Source organism: Pungitius pungitius, chromosome 11, assembly GCF_949316345.1.
Source record: "Pungitius pungitius chromosome 11, fPunPun2.1, whole genome shotgun sequence".
Classification (NCBI taxonomy): domain Eukaryota; kingdom Metazoa; phylum Chordata; class Actinopteri; order Perciformes; family Gasterosteidae; genus Pungitius; species Pungitius pungitius.
This window is the reverse complement of record NC_084910.1, coordinates 18329286-18347828: the sequence shown is the minus strand read 5'-3', so window position 1 is coordinate 18347828 and position 18543 is coordinate 18329286. Positions and strand designations below refer to the sequence as shown.

The window sequence follows — 18543 nt, the reverse complement described above, 5'->3', positions numbered from 1 at the left end:
CAGAACAAGACTGTGTGTGTGTGTTTTTTTTTTCTTCAGGTGGCGCCGTGTGCCCGAACAGCAGCTCCCTGCTGGAGGTGCGTAACTGTAACGAACACGCCTGCACCGTCTACCACTGGCAGACGGGGCCCTGGGGGCCCTGCACCGAGGACCCCTCCGCCTCGGCCCTCAACACCTCGGCGGGGGTCCGAGCCGGCGCCGGCGGCGGTCAGGGTTCCTGCTCCGTGGGAATGCAGACCCGCAAGGTCATCTGCGTCCGGGTCAACGTGGGACAAGTGCCCCCCAAGAAGTGAGGTTCCTCTCTCCCCCCCCCCCCCCGTTTGTGCGCTTCGATGTTTTCCTGTTAAACGTTGGCGTTTTGACCGATACGGGGCGACTCCTTCTCAAAAGAAGGAGCCAATCAGTCGCATCCCGCGCCGCCGCTGGGAGGGCGGAGGACACGGAGAGCTTCACAGAGCCTCTTTTATTTTGTCTGGTAGCTCCACGGAGCACGGAAAGCAATCTGTTAAGTCATTTATGTTTGTTGATTCGTGGCAAACTGGAAAGGCTGAGTGGTACGTGAAGATGTGGGGTTGTGTGTGAAAACCAGCCGAATTAAAAGAAACAAACGAGGCGTCCGGAGGTGAGAGACGGATGTGAGAAGCACCAGTGTGTGTGCGTGTGTGGGGGGGGGGGAGATGCTGATGGAGTAAGCAGGGCAGACTCCACGTGAAGTAACCTCTTCACATCTTCCCTTCGACCGACCACCACAGAAGAAAAACAAAGTCTCCCCGTGCCTGAGGGCCTAATTAACCCCGCCGTTTTTGGGCGCCGGTAATTTTCTCATTGATGATAATGACGGTAATTAAATGGGATTGATACATTAAGGCGATTCTAATCGCACGTCGGGTGAGAGGCGAGGTGTTGCTGGTTGGCTGCCGTCGAGGCAAACGTCTCGACCAGTGAGTCAATCTGCTAAGATTGATCCCTTTAATGCGTCTTTAGTTGCTCTCTCTGATCATGCGAGCAGAGGAGAGGCTCAGGAGGAGGAGGAGGAGGAGGAGGCGGTGTGAGGCGCCAACGGAGAACCGAGGTCGGACTGCAGGGAGGCTTTATTCTTTAGATCCACGCTGAGGTTGCGAAGAGTTCATTCGCCTCCGTCTTATCTTCTGTCTATTTCGCCGGTCAATAACGTTAAAGCGCCATTTGTGATCGTGGTGAAGGAACAACATGAAAAAGCGTCGCCGATGATACAGCTTTAAACAATGCGACTGTTACTATAAAGTCTATTTTAACTTCACCCAAGCTTCCACTCGGCAGCGGATCCGTGGTGGTCGGGTTCATCTTCATCTTCGGTATTACTTCATTCTTTGGATCACTGTGTGATTTTATCTGAGGAGAACAAAATTTGTCTGGAAAGTACTTTGACGTCTTTGAAGGGGGAAAATAACACAGTATTTCAGCGTTTAGAGCTACATGACCTGGGTATCGGGGAGCCGTGATGAGTGTTGTTGTTTCCGTGTGTTGAAAAGTCAAGTCGATCGTTCTTGTCTGTTTAGTTGTGTTGTTCCGTGGGATCCATCTCACTTTGTTCTCTGCTCCGGGGATCAGGCCCTCAATCATCACGACATGTTTAACTCAACAATACTTAATCAAACACCTCAACAGTGAGCTACCAGTTTTCCCCCCCCGAAAAGTACTAGTGAGAGACGTGCAGCTTATAATAATGGTCTGACATACTGTCACACTGTAGTTTTGACAGTTGAGTTGTGGCATCGAGGTTTGGAGAAACCGTCTTTATTTCATCGCAAAGGACAGACGTGCACCGGCATCAATATTCTGGTTCCCGCAGGAACTCCTCTCTCCGGAGAAAGATTTTAGCGGAAAAAAGACACCGCGAGTAATGGGGAACTCAATTCTGAGAGATTTATGCCACTCCGCTGCCAGTTCACCCTTTTTACAAAAGTACACATTTGACATTGGGACGTTCTGTTCAATACAGAGACACCAGAAAAACAGTGTGACGGACTGACGCTCTCTGTGAGCGCTGTCAGAGCCTCTTTGCGCCTCCTTCTCACCTCCGCGGAGCGGCGCCGCTGTCCGTGGTGCTGGAGGAGCTTCCCTTACTCGGCCCTCATCCAACCCAAGTTTTTGTAGCTGTATCACACAAACACACACACACACACACACACACACACACAAAGGGTTTGGGAGCCTTTCACTCCCAATGACAAACACAGCCACTGACATGGGTACTATTGGTTTGATTGCTAATTAGGCCCATTTGTGAGCTATGAAAGGGGTCCGCCAATCAGCACGTTGATTTCAAATCAACATGAGCGCATTAACGGAGCTGCAAGAGGCCAAATCATCTGTAATTAACATGCATGAACATTGATCTACTAAGACACAACAAACACATCAAACTATTTAATATGCAGTGGGGGGGGGAATGACAGCATGCAGCAATCGTGTGAGGAGAAAGATGAGCAGGAGAACTAAGGTATCACAAACATTAGCGAACTTTGTTACAATCGTTATATAAGATGTGAAGCCAACCCGACACTCACTTAGATGCCACTATTCCGTTCACTAAAACGGAAATGTAACCTAATCGGTGCATCTTAATTGTTGGAAAAGACAGGCGAACAAGCCTCTTTAACTACTACTTAACTCTTCAATGGTACTTGGAGTTTCATCATTCAATCTAGATGATGATCTGCATCAAGAAATGTACCAGTAGCGTTCAGTAGTGTGTTTGCCAGCTGGTGTTTACTCACCACGAGCCGAAGCAGCAGCTTCAGTGCTTCCGGTCATAGATCCTCCATCTGTGTCACTCCATCCGTGGTTACACGCCACTGAGGTAGTGTAGGAAGCAATAAAGTCTCAGGAGGGGGGAGTCGGACGGCGCCGACAAACACGGGACTTTCGTGCAGGAGACCCAGGAACGTTTGTTTATGAAAACACACTGTGCATGTGACGGGGCAGGGTCCTTCACGGGGGTTTCCTCCCCTTCGTCGTAGTACAATTAAACGTTATTGTCGTCCATTTCCTCGCCGAGGAATAAAGATGCAGCCCCCGCTCCTCCCGGACCATGTGTTGCCCTGATGCGGCGTTTACTCACCTGCACTCAGGAGTCACTCCGTAGGTTTTTTTTTTTTTTTTTATCTGGCAAAATCCAACTGGCAGGTGGTCTATTATCAGTTCACCCAGGGGATCCCCGTAGAACCAAACGAACCCGGCCACATGCAGATGTGTCCTGTCTCCTTCATCAATGGATCCGAGCCGGAGGCAGTGAACCACACACACACACACACACACACACACACACACAAACAGGCATAAACACGATCTGTCATAGCCCAATAGAAATGGGAGACAAAACGGAGACAAACATGTCAATGCCTCGGGGCTCCTATCATCCCACAGAGAAGGCTGAAGAAAAAACAACAACGTCTGCTTATTGATTGTTGTCGGTCTGTGTGGCGAACGGCACCCAACGTGTGTGTGTGTGTGTGTGTGTTGTGTAATCACATTGATGCTGCGGAATTTGTGGAACCGAATGATTTATGAGTCCCGAGCTTCCTAGTGGACGCCGTGCGTCCTCCCCCCCGTCCCGGTGGTGAGAGGTGGCTCAGAGCTGTCCAGACGGCGAGAGGCTTCCTGAAGAACCACAACCGCCTCAATGCTTGATCAACCAACGACGTTTGTGCTTTGTAGTCCGTGGTTTTGATGGTGAATTTTAGCAGAGCTTATCTTTTGTCGCCAGACCTGTGCACACTCACTTAAAAACTACTGTCTCTTCTTTGCTTTGAGTCTCCTCTCTTCATCCCGTCTCGACCATCTGTTTGTTGGGGGGGGGGGGGGACAGATTACTCAACGCACCGATCGCAAGCAAGAGAAGCGGGAGTTCGACTTGGGGTCGACTTGGGGTCGACTTGGGGTCGATTTAGGGTCGATTTAGGGACGACTTAGGGACGACTTAGAGTCGACTTAGGGACGACTTAGGGACGACTTAGGGTCGACTAAGGGACGACTTAGGGTCGACTTAGGGACGACTTAGGGACGACTTAGGGACGACTTGGGGTCGACTTAGGGTCGACTTAGGGACGACTTAGGGTCGACTTAGGGACAACTTAGGGACGACTTAGGGTCGACTTGGAGTCGACTTAGGGACGACTTAGGGACGACTTAGGGTCGACTTAGAGTCGACTTAGGGACGACTTAGGGTCGACTTAGGGTCGACTTAGGGACGACTTAGGGACGACTTAGGGTCGACTTAGGGACGACTAAGGGTCGACTTAGGGACGACTTAGGGACGACTTAGGGACGACTTAGGGTCGACTTAGGGACGACTTAGAGTCGACTTAGGGACGACTTAGGGTCGACTTAGAGTCGACTTAGGGACGACTTAGGGTCGACTTAGGGACGACTTAGGGTCGACTTGGGGACGACTTGGGGTCGACTTGGGGACGACTTGGGGACGACTTGGGGTCGACTTGGGGACGACTTAGGGACGACTTAGAGTCGACTTGGAGTCGACTTGGGGTCGACTTGGGGTCGACTTGGGGTCGACTTGGGGACGACTTGGGGTCGACTTGGGGTCGACTTGGGGACGACTTAGGGACGACTTAGAGTCGACTTAGGGACGACTTAGGGTCGACTTAGGGTCGACTTAGGGACGACTTAGGGACGTCTTAGGGACGACTTGGGGTCAACTTGGGGTCGACTTGGGGACGAGCTCGTCAAGTCAAAACCACGCACCGCTGTTCTGGAGGACGTTGTTCATTTGAATGCTGGTCCGTTTCCACGGCGACAGAAACGGACACAAACACACACACACGAGAGGAAAGAGGAATTTATATGATAGAAAATAGTGCTGCCAGTGAAGGATAAGATACCCGGAGTGTAAATAGAATTAAACAAAGATCCGACGAGCGAAGACAATATCGGAGACAACAGGAGGAATGAAAAAGAAAAACAGAACATCAACCAAATGTAAATATAATATTAAAGCTTCACACTCCCACAGCCGCCCAACCATTGTGTTGTTAGTATTCTGGCTGCTGCTGTGGTCCGCCAACAACCTTTTTGTTTCCAAAAACTGGAATATAACGGAACTTTAATCATCCAAAATGGAATGATAACCATCAATAGTGGGTCTATGACATATTAGTGTCACAGGGGAACAAATGGTAGTTTCTCTCCATAGAGGCAAACCTGCTATTAATCAACTATTCGCCGTATATGTAAGGCACTTAATAACCCACAACAGAAGAATTTTCGGAAACAAAGTTAAGAAAAATCATTTTGGACTAAAAGAACAGAATCACCTCGATTAGCGCTCAAATGAACAATGATTGGTACAATGATGATGTAATGAACGTGCTCTTTGGTATTATCCCCTCTTGGCGTGTTTCCTATTTTGTTGCATAACAACCTGGACATGAATCTAATGAAAGCCAGTTTGACAATGTATAATGCAAGAAATTTGACCTAAATGTAGATTTGCTTCGGCTTTTGGGCTTACACAGGAATCTGGTGCATCACAGCTGGATGTGGGGAGGATGTCATGGCAGATACACTGGATTTGTAGAAAAATAACAAGGGTCAGAGTAAAAACTCAAGTTGCTAATAAATAAAAAAGACCCGTAGGCTTCTGGAAGCTAACTTTGAGTTAGAAGCCTTGGATGAAAATAAATCCTTTTAATGGGATTTTAATGATGAAAAAGACACCTCCGTGCGTTGCTGCAATATTGCAGCTTTAATGGCAAAAAAAAGAAGCTTTTTAGCCACTTTCTAAACAATAGAACGTTACTTGCATATTTCAAAATGTCTAAAAACTAATTTATCTGTTATGGTTTAGTTATGTTTTTACGTCATTGTACTAAACTTCGTTAAATCTATCAATGAGCAAAGACGCTTTCTTAAGTAACGACAATGTTTCAATGTATTTTGACACACATGTTGCCTTCAACAAATATTGCGCTTCATGCGAGTTGGAATATTTCGCAGGTCTCAATCAGGCAGAAAACATTGTGCTGATTGAAGTCATGTTTTTTTTTCTTTTCATTCATCATCATCATTCACCCAAACCTGCCCCCTAAAAGGTGCGTGACACTTAAACGACATCATGCCGAAGTCAAGCTGGATACTTGTGCCGTTTATCTAAATAGGAATATATATATTTCAGGGAATTTCAACATTGTTCAGATATCCGCTCAGGCTAATTTCCAATTAAGTATATGTTATTGGATTATTACTGAGTTGCCAAACATTTGTCAATATTCCCATGAAAGTTCAGATCGGGTGTCTCGTGGAACTCAAAGCAAATTAAAAAGTGGGCTTTGTTTTTTAGAGACTTAAATACTGCGCTTCATGCAACCGCAGCTTTACCGATGCTGGCCTCCTGTCTATTGGATTCCTCATGAAAGAAATAGCTTTTTGCCTCTATTCCACATAGACTCTAATTGTGTTTTGATCTTGCAGATTTGCGTGCGCCGTCTAATTCTGGCTTCTCCGCGGGCCCTCCCCCCCTGATAGAGAACGCCCCCACCCGTCCCCACGGACGCCAGAAGCCGCCGTGTGCCAAATGTGTCTCCCCCCCCCCCCCCCCCTCCTGCATCCGACATCACTTCTTTTTTCTTTTTTTCTTTTTTTCTTTTTTTTCTCCCTTCACTTGTGCGAATACACCGGAGGATTTGTTCCGCTCCAGAGGGGATTTAGCTCTGTCCATCGGTATTAAAGAATAAATCTCTCCTCGCGTCGTTGTCACAAATATTACATTTTCCCTCACTATCGTTTCCATCGGGAACAACCCCCGCTAACGAGTACCGGGTCGCCCCCCCACCCCCCCGGAGGAGACGGCTCGTTCTGAGCGCCATTAGCCCCGACCCCCAAACCATCGGCGGGTCCATAGGACAACAGTTCTCTCTTTATCGTCTCGCTGTGATACGCACAGGGGCCCTGAGGTGCTTAGATAGCTGGAGATTATCCATGATAACCCTTGTTCTAAAAAAAAAAACGTGAATCCACCCGCCCCCAAAGACTGGTTTGTGCCATCAATGGGATTATCGCTCGCGGGGCGGAATCCAGTCAAACCGGGGGTTTCTGTGCCGAGGCCGTAGCCTCTTGTCCTCCGTGTGGGGACAGGAGCGCGGGTCCCCCTGGTGTGGACTTGACCGCCTCCTTCCTCTCTGTGTCCTCCGAGCAGCCCCCCGGGCCAGATGGCATACATCAGTCGGTAAACTTGATGTGATTACCAAGGTTTTCATCAGGTTTTATTGCCCTAGATAGTGCCTGGAATAATTCCATCCTGCGTTCAAGCAATACCCAGATGGCCCTTTGTGCCAAACCTCTACAGCGATATTTATTAAAGCCTTAAAACGCAGTTAATATCCCCAGCAGCCACTGTGCTGTTTGGACATATATGAGAATGGCATGGGGGGGGGGGGCGAGCTTCCATATTTCAGTTGAAGCGTTAAAAAAAGGCTTCTGAGAAGATCTGCTCAATTAAAGGATCTTCTGGACCTTTGTGATTCCGATACAGTTTTCTAGGCCTTTGTGATTTTAAAAAGAGCCCTTTCCCCTCGAAGGCTGATACTCTTGCATGCTTTCACCACAGGTCACAGGTCACAACCCCCCCCCCCCCCCGAGCTGCTGCTCCACAGTTCTGTGTTTCGGGGTTACTTATTGTGTGTGTGTCTCTGTTGTGTGTCCCAGGTGTCCAGACGGCCCCCGCCCCAGCACGGTGCGACCGTGTGAGCTGCCCTGCAAGAAGGACTGCATCGTGACTCCTTTCAGCGACTGGACGGCGTGTCCCGTTACCTGCGACGCAGGTAAAGGGAGGGGAGGCGTGACCCGGCTGCTGTGTAATAACGCTGCAGAAGGAAGGCGTATTCGCGGCACGGCGGCATCAACATTGTTGACGTGAGATTTCTGACGCACTGTTTGGCACAGTAGTCTCCGGCTGTGGCGATCATAGACGAAAAGATCAACTCATGATGAAAGGAAATGCACACGGAAGCCAGTTTAATTTGAGTGAGGAGTAACTCTTGAGGTGGGACCCATTAAACCAGCGCACACTTTCCCTCCCGCCTTGTTACGCGTAATTAATTTGACAGGCCCTGGCGTGTAAGGCGACCTTTGGGCCGACCTCTTTAACTGCGCCTGGCAAAGCCGACTCGCCCGTTGGCTACGAGCGCCGCCGCCGCTGTTGTTGTTGTTGTTGTTTTTTTTAGCTGCGAGCATTAAAGAAAGCCCTTGTTCACATGACGAGGTCACCTTTTCAGTCCGTAGTGCGACGGCCTTCGACGCGTCACGCGGTGAAATAAGCCTCAGCTGTTTCTGACGCCGCGTAACGTCTTCACGGTGCGATTTCACACCACGGACGGTTTTTAAGCAGGCGGGGGCTCAGGGCCACCGTCTCAATTAGCTCCTTCAAATCCACACACGGGGGAGGCCCGTGAGTGCACTGCTGAGTCGATTCCAAAGGTCTGATGGGATTCCCCTGCATCATCGCTGTTGGCCTCACAGCCCGAGTAACGAGACGTGTCTCCTTGGCGATGGCAGTCCAATCAGATTTGGCAACGGCCGTCTTTAAGTCTTCAAGGAGCATCAAAACAGCTGCAGACATGTGGCTTATCCTTTTGCCATTTTATATTTTATCAACTGTGTGTGTGTGTGTGTTTGTGTCTGTGTGTGTTAAGCTGGCAACGCCGTGAAAATAAAGCAGTCAAGGAAGCGTCTCATCATCCAGCAGCCGTCCAACGGGGGACAGGAGTGTCCCGAGGTGCTGGAGGAGGAGAGGGACTGTGAGGTCCCCAATGTCTGCCCGGGGTTCAGGTAGAAGGCTCCACAGGGATCACATGGTGCTGCTTCGGGGGTTTTCGGGTGTCTGCTGAAGGCATTGACAAAGTGTCAAAGGATTAATGTTCCTCTACTTTCAAAAGCACACTTCATTGTTTACTCTTCAGGCATAATAAACTATTTAAGCCATAAATGCTCGGGTAAAAAGGTTTAAGGACTAATAGTGTTTTTTTCTCACTAACGAGTCAATGAAAGAGCACTTTCATGTAGTTCAGTGTTCGCCAACTAGTAAAACTAAAAAAATGACCAAATAACAACCATTACTTCATCACGATCTATTAAGGAAGTAACAATATTGTGTTTTAATTAATACACATATAACAAATACCAGCCTGTAGTTTAATTTCATGGAATAATAATAGCAAATAATTGCAATATACCCGGTAATGTTGGTACCTTATGAACTCTCTTGTGTTATAAGCTGTTGGTGTAATACCCAACGCTTTGGTCGCACTAATACAACTGTGCTGTCCTGACTCATTTCCAGGTGGAAAACCCATAAATGGAGGAAGTGCCAGCTGGTGCCGTGGTTTCTCCGACAGGACCGTCCAGGTGCGCAGGAGACGTGCGGTCCAGGACTCCAAACCAGAGGTACGGAGGCCGACCTCTCGACCTCCCACTTGCCTCCCGATCACCGGGGGAATTAAATCTTTGCTCGTTTCAGTGCGTTTGGAGCGCGGCCACCAGGCGGCAGATAGCTGTGCCAAGGTTTAGAGAAAAGGACAATTTACTGAGAGCACACATCTAATCCTCCCCTCCACCCCCTCTCCCCCCCACTTACAAGACACATCACGAACTGCAGCTGACTCTCCTGAAAACATCAGCAAGAGGCTTATTTCCTTTTTCTGGTTGTTTTTCTCTATTATTAAAACATTTGTTGTTGAGTTGGGGGAAATGTGTCAGCGCTCATCGCGCGCGCCCCTTGAGACTCGTTTGACAGTCTGGCTTGTCTCACTGCTGGCTTTTTGCACCTCAGGCTCTCGCCATGCAATTTTAATCAAATGTCTCCGGTTGAAATTCACGGAAAAGATGGTGCAGCTCGCCTGTAGCCGGCGACGGCCCAAACTCCTGCTCACGCGCGGGCTTCGCGCCTAAAGTGACGAGTGCTTTGGATGAGTTGTGGCTCGGTGTGCTGCCGCTTTAAAAGCACATTTCCTCTTGCCTTTTCACAGAGGGATGGATGGGCCATGGAGTCCTGGGAGGCTTTCAGAAAAATTCAATTTCAGGGGGGGGCGGGGGGGGGTCACGCAGAATGATCAATTTCATTATGTTCCGTCTCCTATGGAAGTCTGTTTCGTCTTTGCCAGTTTACATTAACGGAGGGAATAATCCAGTTATTCATGGGAATGCTTTAAGCCTACTTTAGCCGTACTCACAACATCAGCGTTCTATGCAGCTTTTTGCTGACTTCCTAACATGCGCCACCTGACGCTCTGCTCCCTGCCGCACTTTTTTTTTTTTTTGAACACTCTGACACGTCTCTCATCGACTTAAACCCCAAAAGACGCTGCGTCCTTCCTCGTCTGGGTTTTTTGGTTTTGGCTGACAGGGGGGAAAAAAAACAGGTCTATTAAAGACACCTGAACTGAAATCATGTCCTTCTCTCTCTTTCTTTTCCACACACACACACACACACACACACCCGACCTAACACACACACCACACCAGGCGGAGGGTTGTCCAAACCACAGCAGTGTCCACGGGGGGGGGGGGGGGGTTCCAGGAGATTGATTTCTCTTTAACGTTACAGCCCTGCAGAACGTCTGCATCACAAGAAAATGAAACATTGCTGCAACACAAGTAATACACTTCATTGAAAGAACAAAGACTGCTGCAATGATGCAACGCAACACAAATTAAAAACCAGTGGGCTTCAGACCAACTGTGGTAAAGATGCATTTCTGTCTGCTTTGCTTCTAATATTGTTTTTGTTTCCCTGTGAGATTTAATCCGAGTTATGGAGTCATGATCTATTTTTCATTGATCGTTTAGTCGTCCTCTCTAAATCTCTATTTAATGACCCGTTGTTCTCCAGTGGGGCAGGGCGCATCGGTTCTCATTTCTGTAACTTAAAGGAGCCGATCAGTCATTGTGCTTGTAACATGGAGCACTATGCAGTCTGAGGGGCGCGCGTGTTTACAGCTTTATTGATTTGGTGGAAACGAAGTGCCGTCACATGTGTAGAAGAACAGCGCAGCACACTGAATCACTGCAAGGAAATACCCATCGTTCACTTCAAGTTTCTTTTGGATTCTTCCAGCTGTGTCCTGTCGGCAGCTGGACGGGACGCAGGCCGACATCGGCGAGTGTCTGAATTTTGCCACGGCCATGCCGGCCATCACTCAGCGCTGTCAGCTCCCCTGCCAGGATGACTGCCAGCTGACCAACTGGTCCAAGTTCTCGTCCTGCACCGCTGACTGTGTGGGGGTCCGCACCCGAAAGAGGGCGTTGATAGGTGAGGAGAGAGAGAGAGAGAGAGAGAGAGAGAGAGAGAGATACAATAAGCTGTGGTTTCAGACCGGCTTCCTCGCTCTGTATTCTTGGCGTCTCTTGGGTTACCGGGCGACTTAAAGGCGTAATGCGCCACAGCCTTAAAAACAAAATCACTTGTAATGAGATTTGCGACACATTAAGGCACTTCTGCTGAAGATTGCAGATGAGGGGGGAGGGTCAACTTCAACTTTAAACTGTGAGAAAGTGGATTAGAAAAGAGAGGTCCACGGATGCGTCAAAACACTTTCTCAAGGCGTTGTTTTAGAAGTTTAAATCTATGTCGGAGTCGTCTGGATGCTCTTTAAGTGTCATCGCTCAGTACAAATGAATACACCCGACATCCAAGTTCAGTTGTTTTGAAGCGGGTAGTTAAAACAATATGCAATATGTATGGACACATTATTGCATTCCGCACTGCAGTGTGCTGCAGTACAGCAACAAACGCCCGTGGTCCAAATCCTAAATCGTGATGCAAAACGAAAATCAGAGAGCCACCGCTTGCTCGAGACACCGACCCCTCGCACGAAAAAATGTGCTGCGGGCAGTTTGAATGAAAGTCATCAGAGATGTGTCTTCTCATTTGCATTGTGAAATTTGCACATAGATTTAGAGTCAACAATATTAACGACATGTTTGAAGATAAAAAAAAAAAGATAGCATTCTACTAGAAACAATTTTGCCAGCGTAATCTCTCGCCTCTGTGAGTAAACTATCCCTGACCTAAAGTGTTGGAGACAGAAATCCAGCCAACACCAGCACAGTCACCTCCCCCACAGCCATGCGGCTCATCTCTTGTCGTCCCGCTCTCCCCCAGGGAGGAGCAAGAAGAAAGACAAGTGCAAGAACACGCAAATGTACCCTTTGAGCGAGACCCAGTACTGCCCCTGTGACAAGTACAACGCCCAGCCGGTGGGGAACTGGTCGGACTGCATCCTGCCCGAGGGGGGCCGGGTGGAGAGCATCCTGGGGATGAAGGTCCAGGGAGACATCAAGGAGTGTGGACAGGGCTACCGCTACCAGGCCATGGTGTGCTACGACCAGGACAACCGGCTGGTGGAGACCTCACGCTGCAACAGTCACGGTGAGTGGGTCTGTGTGTGTGTGTGTGTGTGTGTGTGTGTGTGTGTGTGTGAGAAATGAAATGAATATTGAGCCATGAGCGTATTAATGGTTTTTGTTGATGTAAAGTAGCACATCTGAAACATCTGCACCTGCTTCCAAGGTGCACGACCTTCACCAAGGTCATCCGAGGCCACAAGTTTGAGGTTGATTTTCCTTGACACATCTTCCACTGCACAGATGCATGGGTTTCTGCTGGAATGCTCACACAGTGTACTTGGGAGAAAAAAAAATCCAGTATAAATGGTATACGACTGAAAACCTCACTTTACTATTTAAAGACATCATGCACACACTCCGGGTCCAAAATGAACACCTGCTAGTCGCCTACTGAGAGTAAATGTCTTCTCAGGCGAGTCAATTACGGACACGATCCACATAGCTGGCTGCTGGACTATTTTTATGTATTTTTACAGTTTCTCACACAGACCGGAGAAAGCTGCTGTCACTTCGGGTCCAGTGGCGTTCCGGCCAAACGGCACGCCGGGACAAATCCCAGCGGGACACTTAACACTGCAAACAGGCTAAATAAGCAAATGGAGCATAACTAGGGGGGGGGGTGAAATGACTCGTTTCACGTGCAGACACGGGAAGAACGTGCAGACGCCGCGCTGAAAGCTTTGGACCTCGTGAGCGACAGCGCTAACCCGCCACACTACGCGTAGACGGTGTTAAACGGATCATTAATCCAGAGTTACACAGTCGACGCATGAGATATCCGGCGTGTTTGCGTTGTTTTCCCTCTCTTCTTTTGTGTTTCTGCGTGGGGTTTCACATAAAAGTGAACTTTTGGTTGTGTTGAACAGTCATGTGAAGCGAAGGATAGCCAGCCAGCGACTCACTGGGATCTCTGGGTTCCACGTTTGTGGGGGTTGTTTTTCTGTCACAATCGTTTGACACGGTCTTATCTTGGATCCAAAATACTTCAAGCGGAGGATCCTGGCTCAGAAACTCGTTGTGAAATTGCTGTGAAATAGAATGCGGGAGATGTTCAAATGAATACATCAGCGTTGTGCATATGCGAGCGTGGTTATAGCCTCCCTGTGTGAGTCACAGCTCCAGATGTGCATCGGTTAATCCGGGTGTGTCGTGAGGATGGGCTCGTGTGAGTGTGTGTTTTCTGTGCAAAGTGCATTCACACATTCATCTCCAAGCATCGGTGAGCTCACACAACAAAAAGAATTGTTTCCTTGAGGTGCACCAGAAAAAAAAAAAAAAAAAAAAAGCCTTTCGGTACACGTGCATCTCAAAGATATCGTCAAATCTTTGTTTTATCCTCCTCATCCGGCTGCCACTTCCTCCTTTTTGCTTTCTGCGCCCTTCTCACTGGTTTCGGTGGAGGGGGGGGGGAGACGGGCTCTTCCCTCGACACGTGATGGCGATCGGGGGGGGCGAGGCGCGGCCCCCGTTATCTCCGCCCTCCACACGCATTTAACTCAACACTAAAAGTAACTACTACATGGTGTTGGTGTAGTCAGGGGAAATCTTGTAGCAGGTCCCCTGCTGTGTCTTTATGAATGTGACATGTCATTACCCACACAGTTATATTTATGAGACCCCCGATGTCCTGACTTTTTCCATGACTTCATATAGTTAGGGGTGGGGGGTGGCAGGGAATGCAGTCACTCTGGGGAGCCCTGCAGGGTGAAGCTTTAGGGCGAGCATCTCGAAAGAGAGAGGAAGGGAGAAGGAGGGAGGGGGAGCGGGGGGGGGGGGGGGGGGTCCTGTTGTTTGCTTGGTTGTTTCAAGGCAACATTTTGATGGCCGCAGCATTACACTGAACACTGTTTACGTTTCACAGGCTGGATACAAAACTAACTCAAGTCAAATTAAATGACAGTGAAAATTCCATTTTAATGTTTCCAAAACGCACTGTAAAAGAATGAGAGCCTTTACACATGCCCAGAGGAGGAATTCAGTCTCACTTACGCAAGACAACACTCATTTGGCTTCAATAAAACTGGAAACTGGAATCAAATCATATAGTTTCTGGGAGGAATGCCAGAGATTCCAAGAAAGTTTCGGCGTGCAGGAGACCCTTCTTCTGCACATCTTTCTTTTGTAACATAGATGAACAGATGCCTGCACAGCTCTTCTCTCCAGACACACACACGTAACACTTTAATAACGGACTCACTTAAACAAACCCTTACGTCGCTGTCTGTCTATCTTCAACACGCTGCTTGTGACGCGGTTTTGACGCATCGTCAGCGCGCTTCACGGCGATGAAACACCCACGCCACGTCGCTGTCAGTGATTCAGAAGGACAGGTCTTCACCCTGGGACTAACGGCGGGGGAAAGTCGAGGTGTCCGTGTGGAGATGCTGATCTGGACTCGGGGCGGGGGGGGGGGGGCGGCAACCCGGGCGCGAGGAGGTCGGGCGCAAGAGTGCCCAATGTGGTCGTTATGTCACCGCGAGTCGAGTGGCTGCGGGGGCCCCTGGTCTGGATCGGACTGAGTACACAGAAGCGTATCAGCTCTAACCGCTCAGTTTTTGGGTCAGCAGAGTTTTGGGTCAGCGACTTTGGGTCAGCGACTGTCTTCAGCCGAGCCAAGTTTGAGCCCTGCTTTCAAAGCTCCACTCGTGCACCTGATGGACGTCGGTGCCACTGTTTGCTTTGAACTCATCAAAGCTGTAACCAAAGCCGCGAGAGCATCTCCCGTTCTATTATCAGCCCCTTTGTGCAGCATCTTGATGTGTGATAGACACGTAAGAGTGTTCTTCCATTTCCAACTTCCATTTTATCTTGTCAACACCACCTTTCAGCAGCACACCGGCTCCCTTTTTTTTATATATATATTTTTCCCCGTGTGTATTCATTTGATCCGAACATGGACTGACTGACCGGTTTGGTTCAAACAGCTGCGGGGACAAACTTTGTGAGTAAGAAGCCGTGTGACCCGGACAGGGCTTCGGTGTGAGGCCTGATGGCGCCACGGGAAGAACATATGTGCGACTTGGAAGAGAGGAAAAAAATGACATGAATGGATTTGTGTGTTTCCTTCCTCTGACGCGCGTGAGTGTGTTTTTCGGGGGCCGAGCCGTCAGTCAGCGCAGCGCAGCGCCACGCCAGAAGGAGGAGGAAGAGGAAGAGGAGGTTAGACGTTTCCACTTTGCCGGCTCATTCGCCTCATCGATCTGCTTTTAATCAAAGGCTAAACCGATCCGCGGGCCGGCGCTGTTGCACGGGCCTGAAAACACTGAATCGGGCTCCATCTGCTAAACGGACTCGTGCCTCGTTAAAAAATGAATAAAAGAAAGCTGTCGTGGACACAGCCAAAGGCGTGTCAGCCACTGACTATCAATGCCTTTAGACATCACAGTGAACCTTGGCCTGTGTGTGTGCTGGTGAAAAGGAAATCAAAGCCCCCCCCCCACCCAAAAAAAAAAAAACCCGCCAGCAGAGGAAGAATCTTAAAAGAGAAGAAGATGGTGGCGTGTCCAGGGAGCCGAGGGAAAATAGATAGAAATAATGAAGCTCACCGCCAGGCCAAACCACTCTTCTAGTAGATTTATTAGAATTACACGTAACAACTCCATATTATGTTTGAATAGGGGCCCTGCTTTCATTCCACTGGGCTAAAAATCAATAAGTGCATTGGGATTAGTCTGCTGAGTATCGGCTAATTGTCCGCTTTCGCAGCAGCGTATTTTTCTCCATCTGGCATTTACAGAGGTCCTGAACTCCAATGCTTTGTTTGTTAGATCGGAGGAAAAAAAAAGCAAAAGTAACCTTTGGGAATTATAACAAATGTAGTTTCATCCCGGTTAATGACAACAAAAGTCTTCTGGAGGGGTTGAAGAAGCGGACCGAGTCCTGGACCCGGAGGCTGAGAGGCTGCTGGTGGGACGCTCACAGAACAAAGGTTCTACTTCAAAGCTCTTTTCTTATGAATCCATTTCTCTGGTGAAGGCTTTTCCCTTTTTGAAGTAATTAATGACAGACTACAGTACGCTGCCATTCATTGAAACGGACTGAAAAGAAGCCAAACATCACTTGGTCTCACGTTTTTTTTGCATTATAATAGAAACAAAGACGTTGCGTTATTCCTCTGCAGTGTGACGAGCGTTTGCACATTTTAGAGTTAAACGCTGTTAAAACCTGTTCCACAGATTAATGAAGACTCGTACGCTTCTCCCTCAGCTAATTCCAAACCCCTTTCTCTCCCTTTTGTCCTCCCTGCAGGTTATATCGAGGAGGCGTGCATCATCCCCTGCCCCTCGGACTGTAAACTCAGCGAATGGTCCAACTGGTCGCGCTGCAGCAAGTCCTGCGGCAGCGGGGTCAAAGTTCGCTCCAAGTGGCTTCGGGAGAAGCCCTACAACGGCGGGCGGCCGTGTCCCAAGCTGGATCACATCAACCAGGTACGCAGCTGGGAGCCTCCATTTGGTGGCTGAGCAGGAGAACAAGAAAGACATTCTTGAATATACAGCAACTGGGCAATTATTCCTGGATATATAATATATTTCTACTTGTTATACACATTGCACAAACCCAACAGCGGCCAAAGAGGGCGAGGTGAGAATTATTAATAAGTGATGCAGTGAGCTCGAGTCTGCAGAGCTGTCCTTCACCTTCCCCTCATTATTGCTGCAGCAGTAGGCGACGGGGGGGGGGGGCTATAAATGGATCCCGACGTGTGCGCCGGGTGACTTCTTAAAGTTTCCCACGATTTGCAAAAAAACCCAAAACGCCTCCCAGCCCCCGAGAGCATCAGCAGATGTAGACGAAGGCCGTGTCGACGTGTGTGGAAATGTATGTGTGGCGTAGTTTCTGCACCACGTGTTCACTAATCCGTCTTGTCTCCCTTTTAATCCGCCCCGGACGCCCGCACCGCGTGTGACTCGCTGCTGCAGGCCCAGGTAAGAGCTGCCCCCCCCCCCCCGCCGCTTTTTGGTAAAATGTAGCCGTCAAGTGTCACAGATGTCACTGACAGATGTAAACAGTCACAATATCTGCTCTCACATTCAAGATTTAGTGATGCGGACATTTGCACCGGGGGGGGGGGGGAGTAGTCATGTCGGCTGAGCTTTCACAGCAAGTGGAAATACTCACAGGAATATATTTCTCACGAGTCGGATTATTATAATCACCGAGTCTGGCTTAACACCGGAAGTGGGAGCCAGCGAGGTTCTGCCCGTGACTTCTCCTGCGGATACCAGCCAGGAGGCGCGTTAACCCGGGCGGTTTCGGTCCTCAGGTGTACGAGGTGGTGCCGTGTCAGAGCGACTGCAACCAGTACGTGTGGTTGGCCGAGCCGTGGAGCGCGTGGAAGGTCAGCAACGTGGACCTGAAGGAGAACTGCGGCGAGGGCGTCCAGACCAGAAAAGTCAGGTACCGGTCTTTTTAATATTCTTAGCATGAAGATTAAAGGTAGTGTAAGTCAGTGCCGCAGCTTTAAAACAATTAGTCGATAAGTCAATGAACGGATAATGTATCGACAATAATGCTGATGATGGTTGTTTTTTTGGACTTGAAGTCATCACCCGAGTCCTTTTGAACGGAAGATGCACTCTTCATAAGCTTTAACCCTTTGTTATTATTAATAATAAAATCATCATGTTAGGACGTAGAGCAGTTTGCAGGCTGTCACGCGTGTACAACAGCTGACACGTGTTAATTTGTATTCAGATTAGTTTGACTACCTTGTGAAAAGTGATTAGGAAAAAACCAAATGAGTCTTAACGTGGTTCAGCTGAAAGTCAACAACCGACACGCTGCCAAATCCTTTTGGGTGGAACTCGAACTTTTGGATTTGAGTCGCCCACATGCAGAGACACACTCTGTAATTAGACTCATTAGATTGTAACGAGATGTTTTGTGAGGCATGAAGAACAAACACGGTGGTCCCGTGAAAGCGGTGGATTCAAAACACGCAGACAAACAGACAATAAGCCGCGGGGGGGGGGGGGTCACTGGACGTCTACACGCAGGCTCCTTGCAGCGGATAAAAGGATAGAAAGGACTTAAAAAATGCAATTTGGAGGTAAAAACTCTAACAATAAGCTGCATTTGAGGAAAGCAGTTAGAAGTAAAAACGCAATAGTCATTTTTGCTCTGGATTTATTCGTGCGTAATAAC

General features: G+C 48.8%; 1 protein-coding gene across 1 annotated transcript in view; it reads left to right on the top strand.

Annotated features, from left to right (window-relative positions):
• Positions 1 to 18543, top strand: part of thsd7ab (thrombospondin, type I, domain containing 7Ab) — an 85186-nt gene that overhangs the window by 48531 nt on the left and 18112 nt on the right. The window contains exons 9-17 of the mRNA XM_037454934.2: positions 40 to 289; positions 7702 to 7817; positions 8688 to 8823; positions 9335 to 9438; positions 11108 to 11302; positions 12155 to 12421; positions 16648 to 16826; positions 17319 to 17324; positions 17663 to 17796. Of these exons, the coding sequence (XP_037310831.2) occupies positions 40 to 289; positions 7702 to 7817; positions 8688 to 8823; positions 9335 to 9438; positions 11108 to 11302; positions 12155 to 12421; positions 16648 to 16826; positions 17319 to 17324; positions 17663 to 17796 (1387 nt within the window). The remainder of the gene's footprint in view (positions 1 to 39; positions 290 to 7701; positions 7818 to 8687; positions 8824 to 9334; positions 9439 to 11107; positions 11303 to 12154; positions 12422 to 16647; positions 16827 to 17318; positions 17325 to 17662; positions 17797 to 18543) is intronic.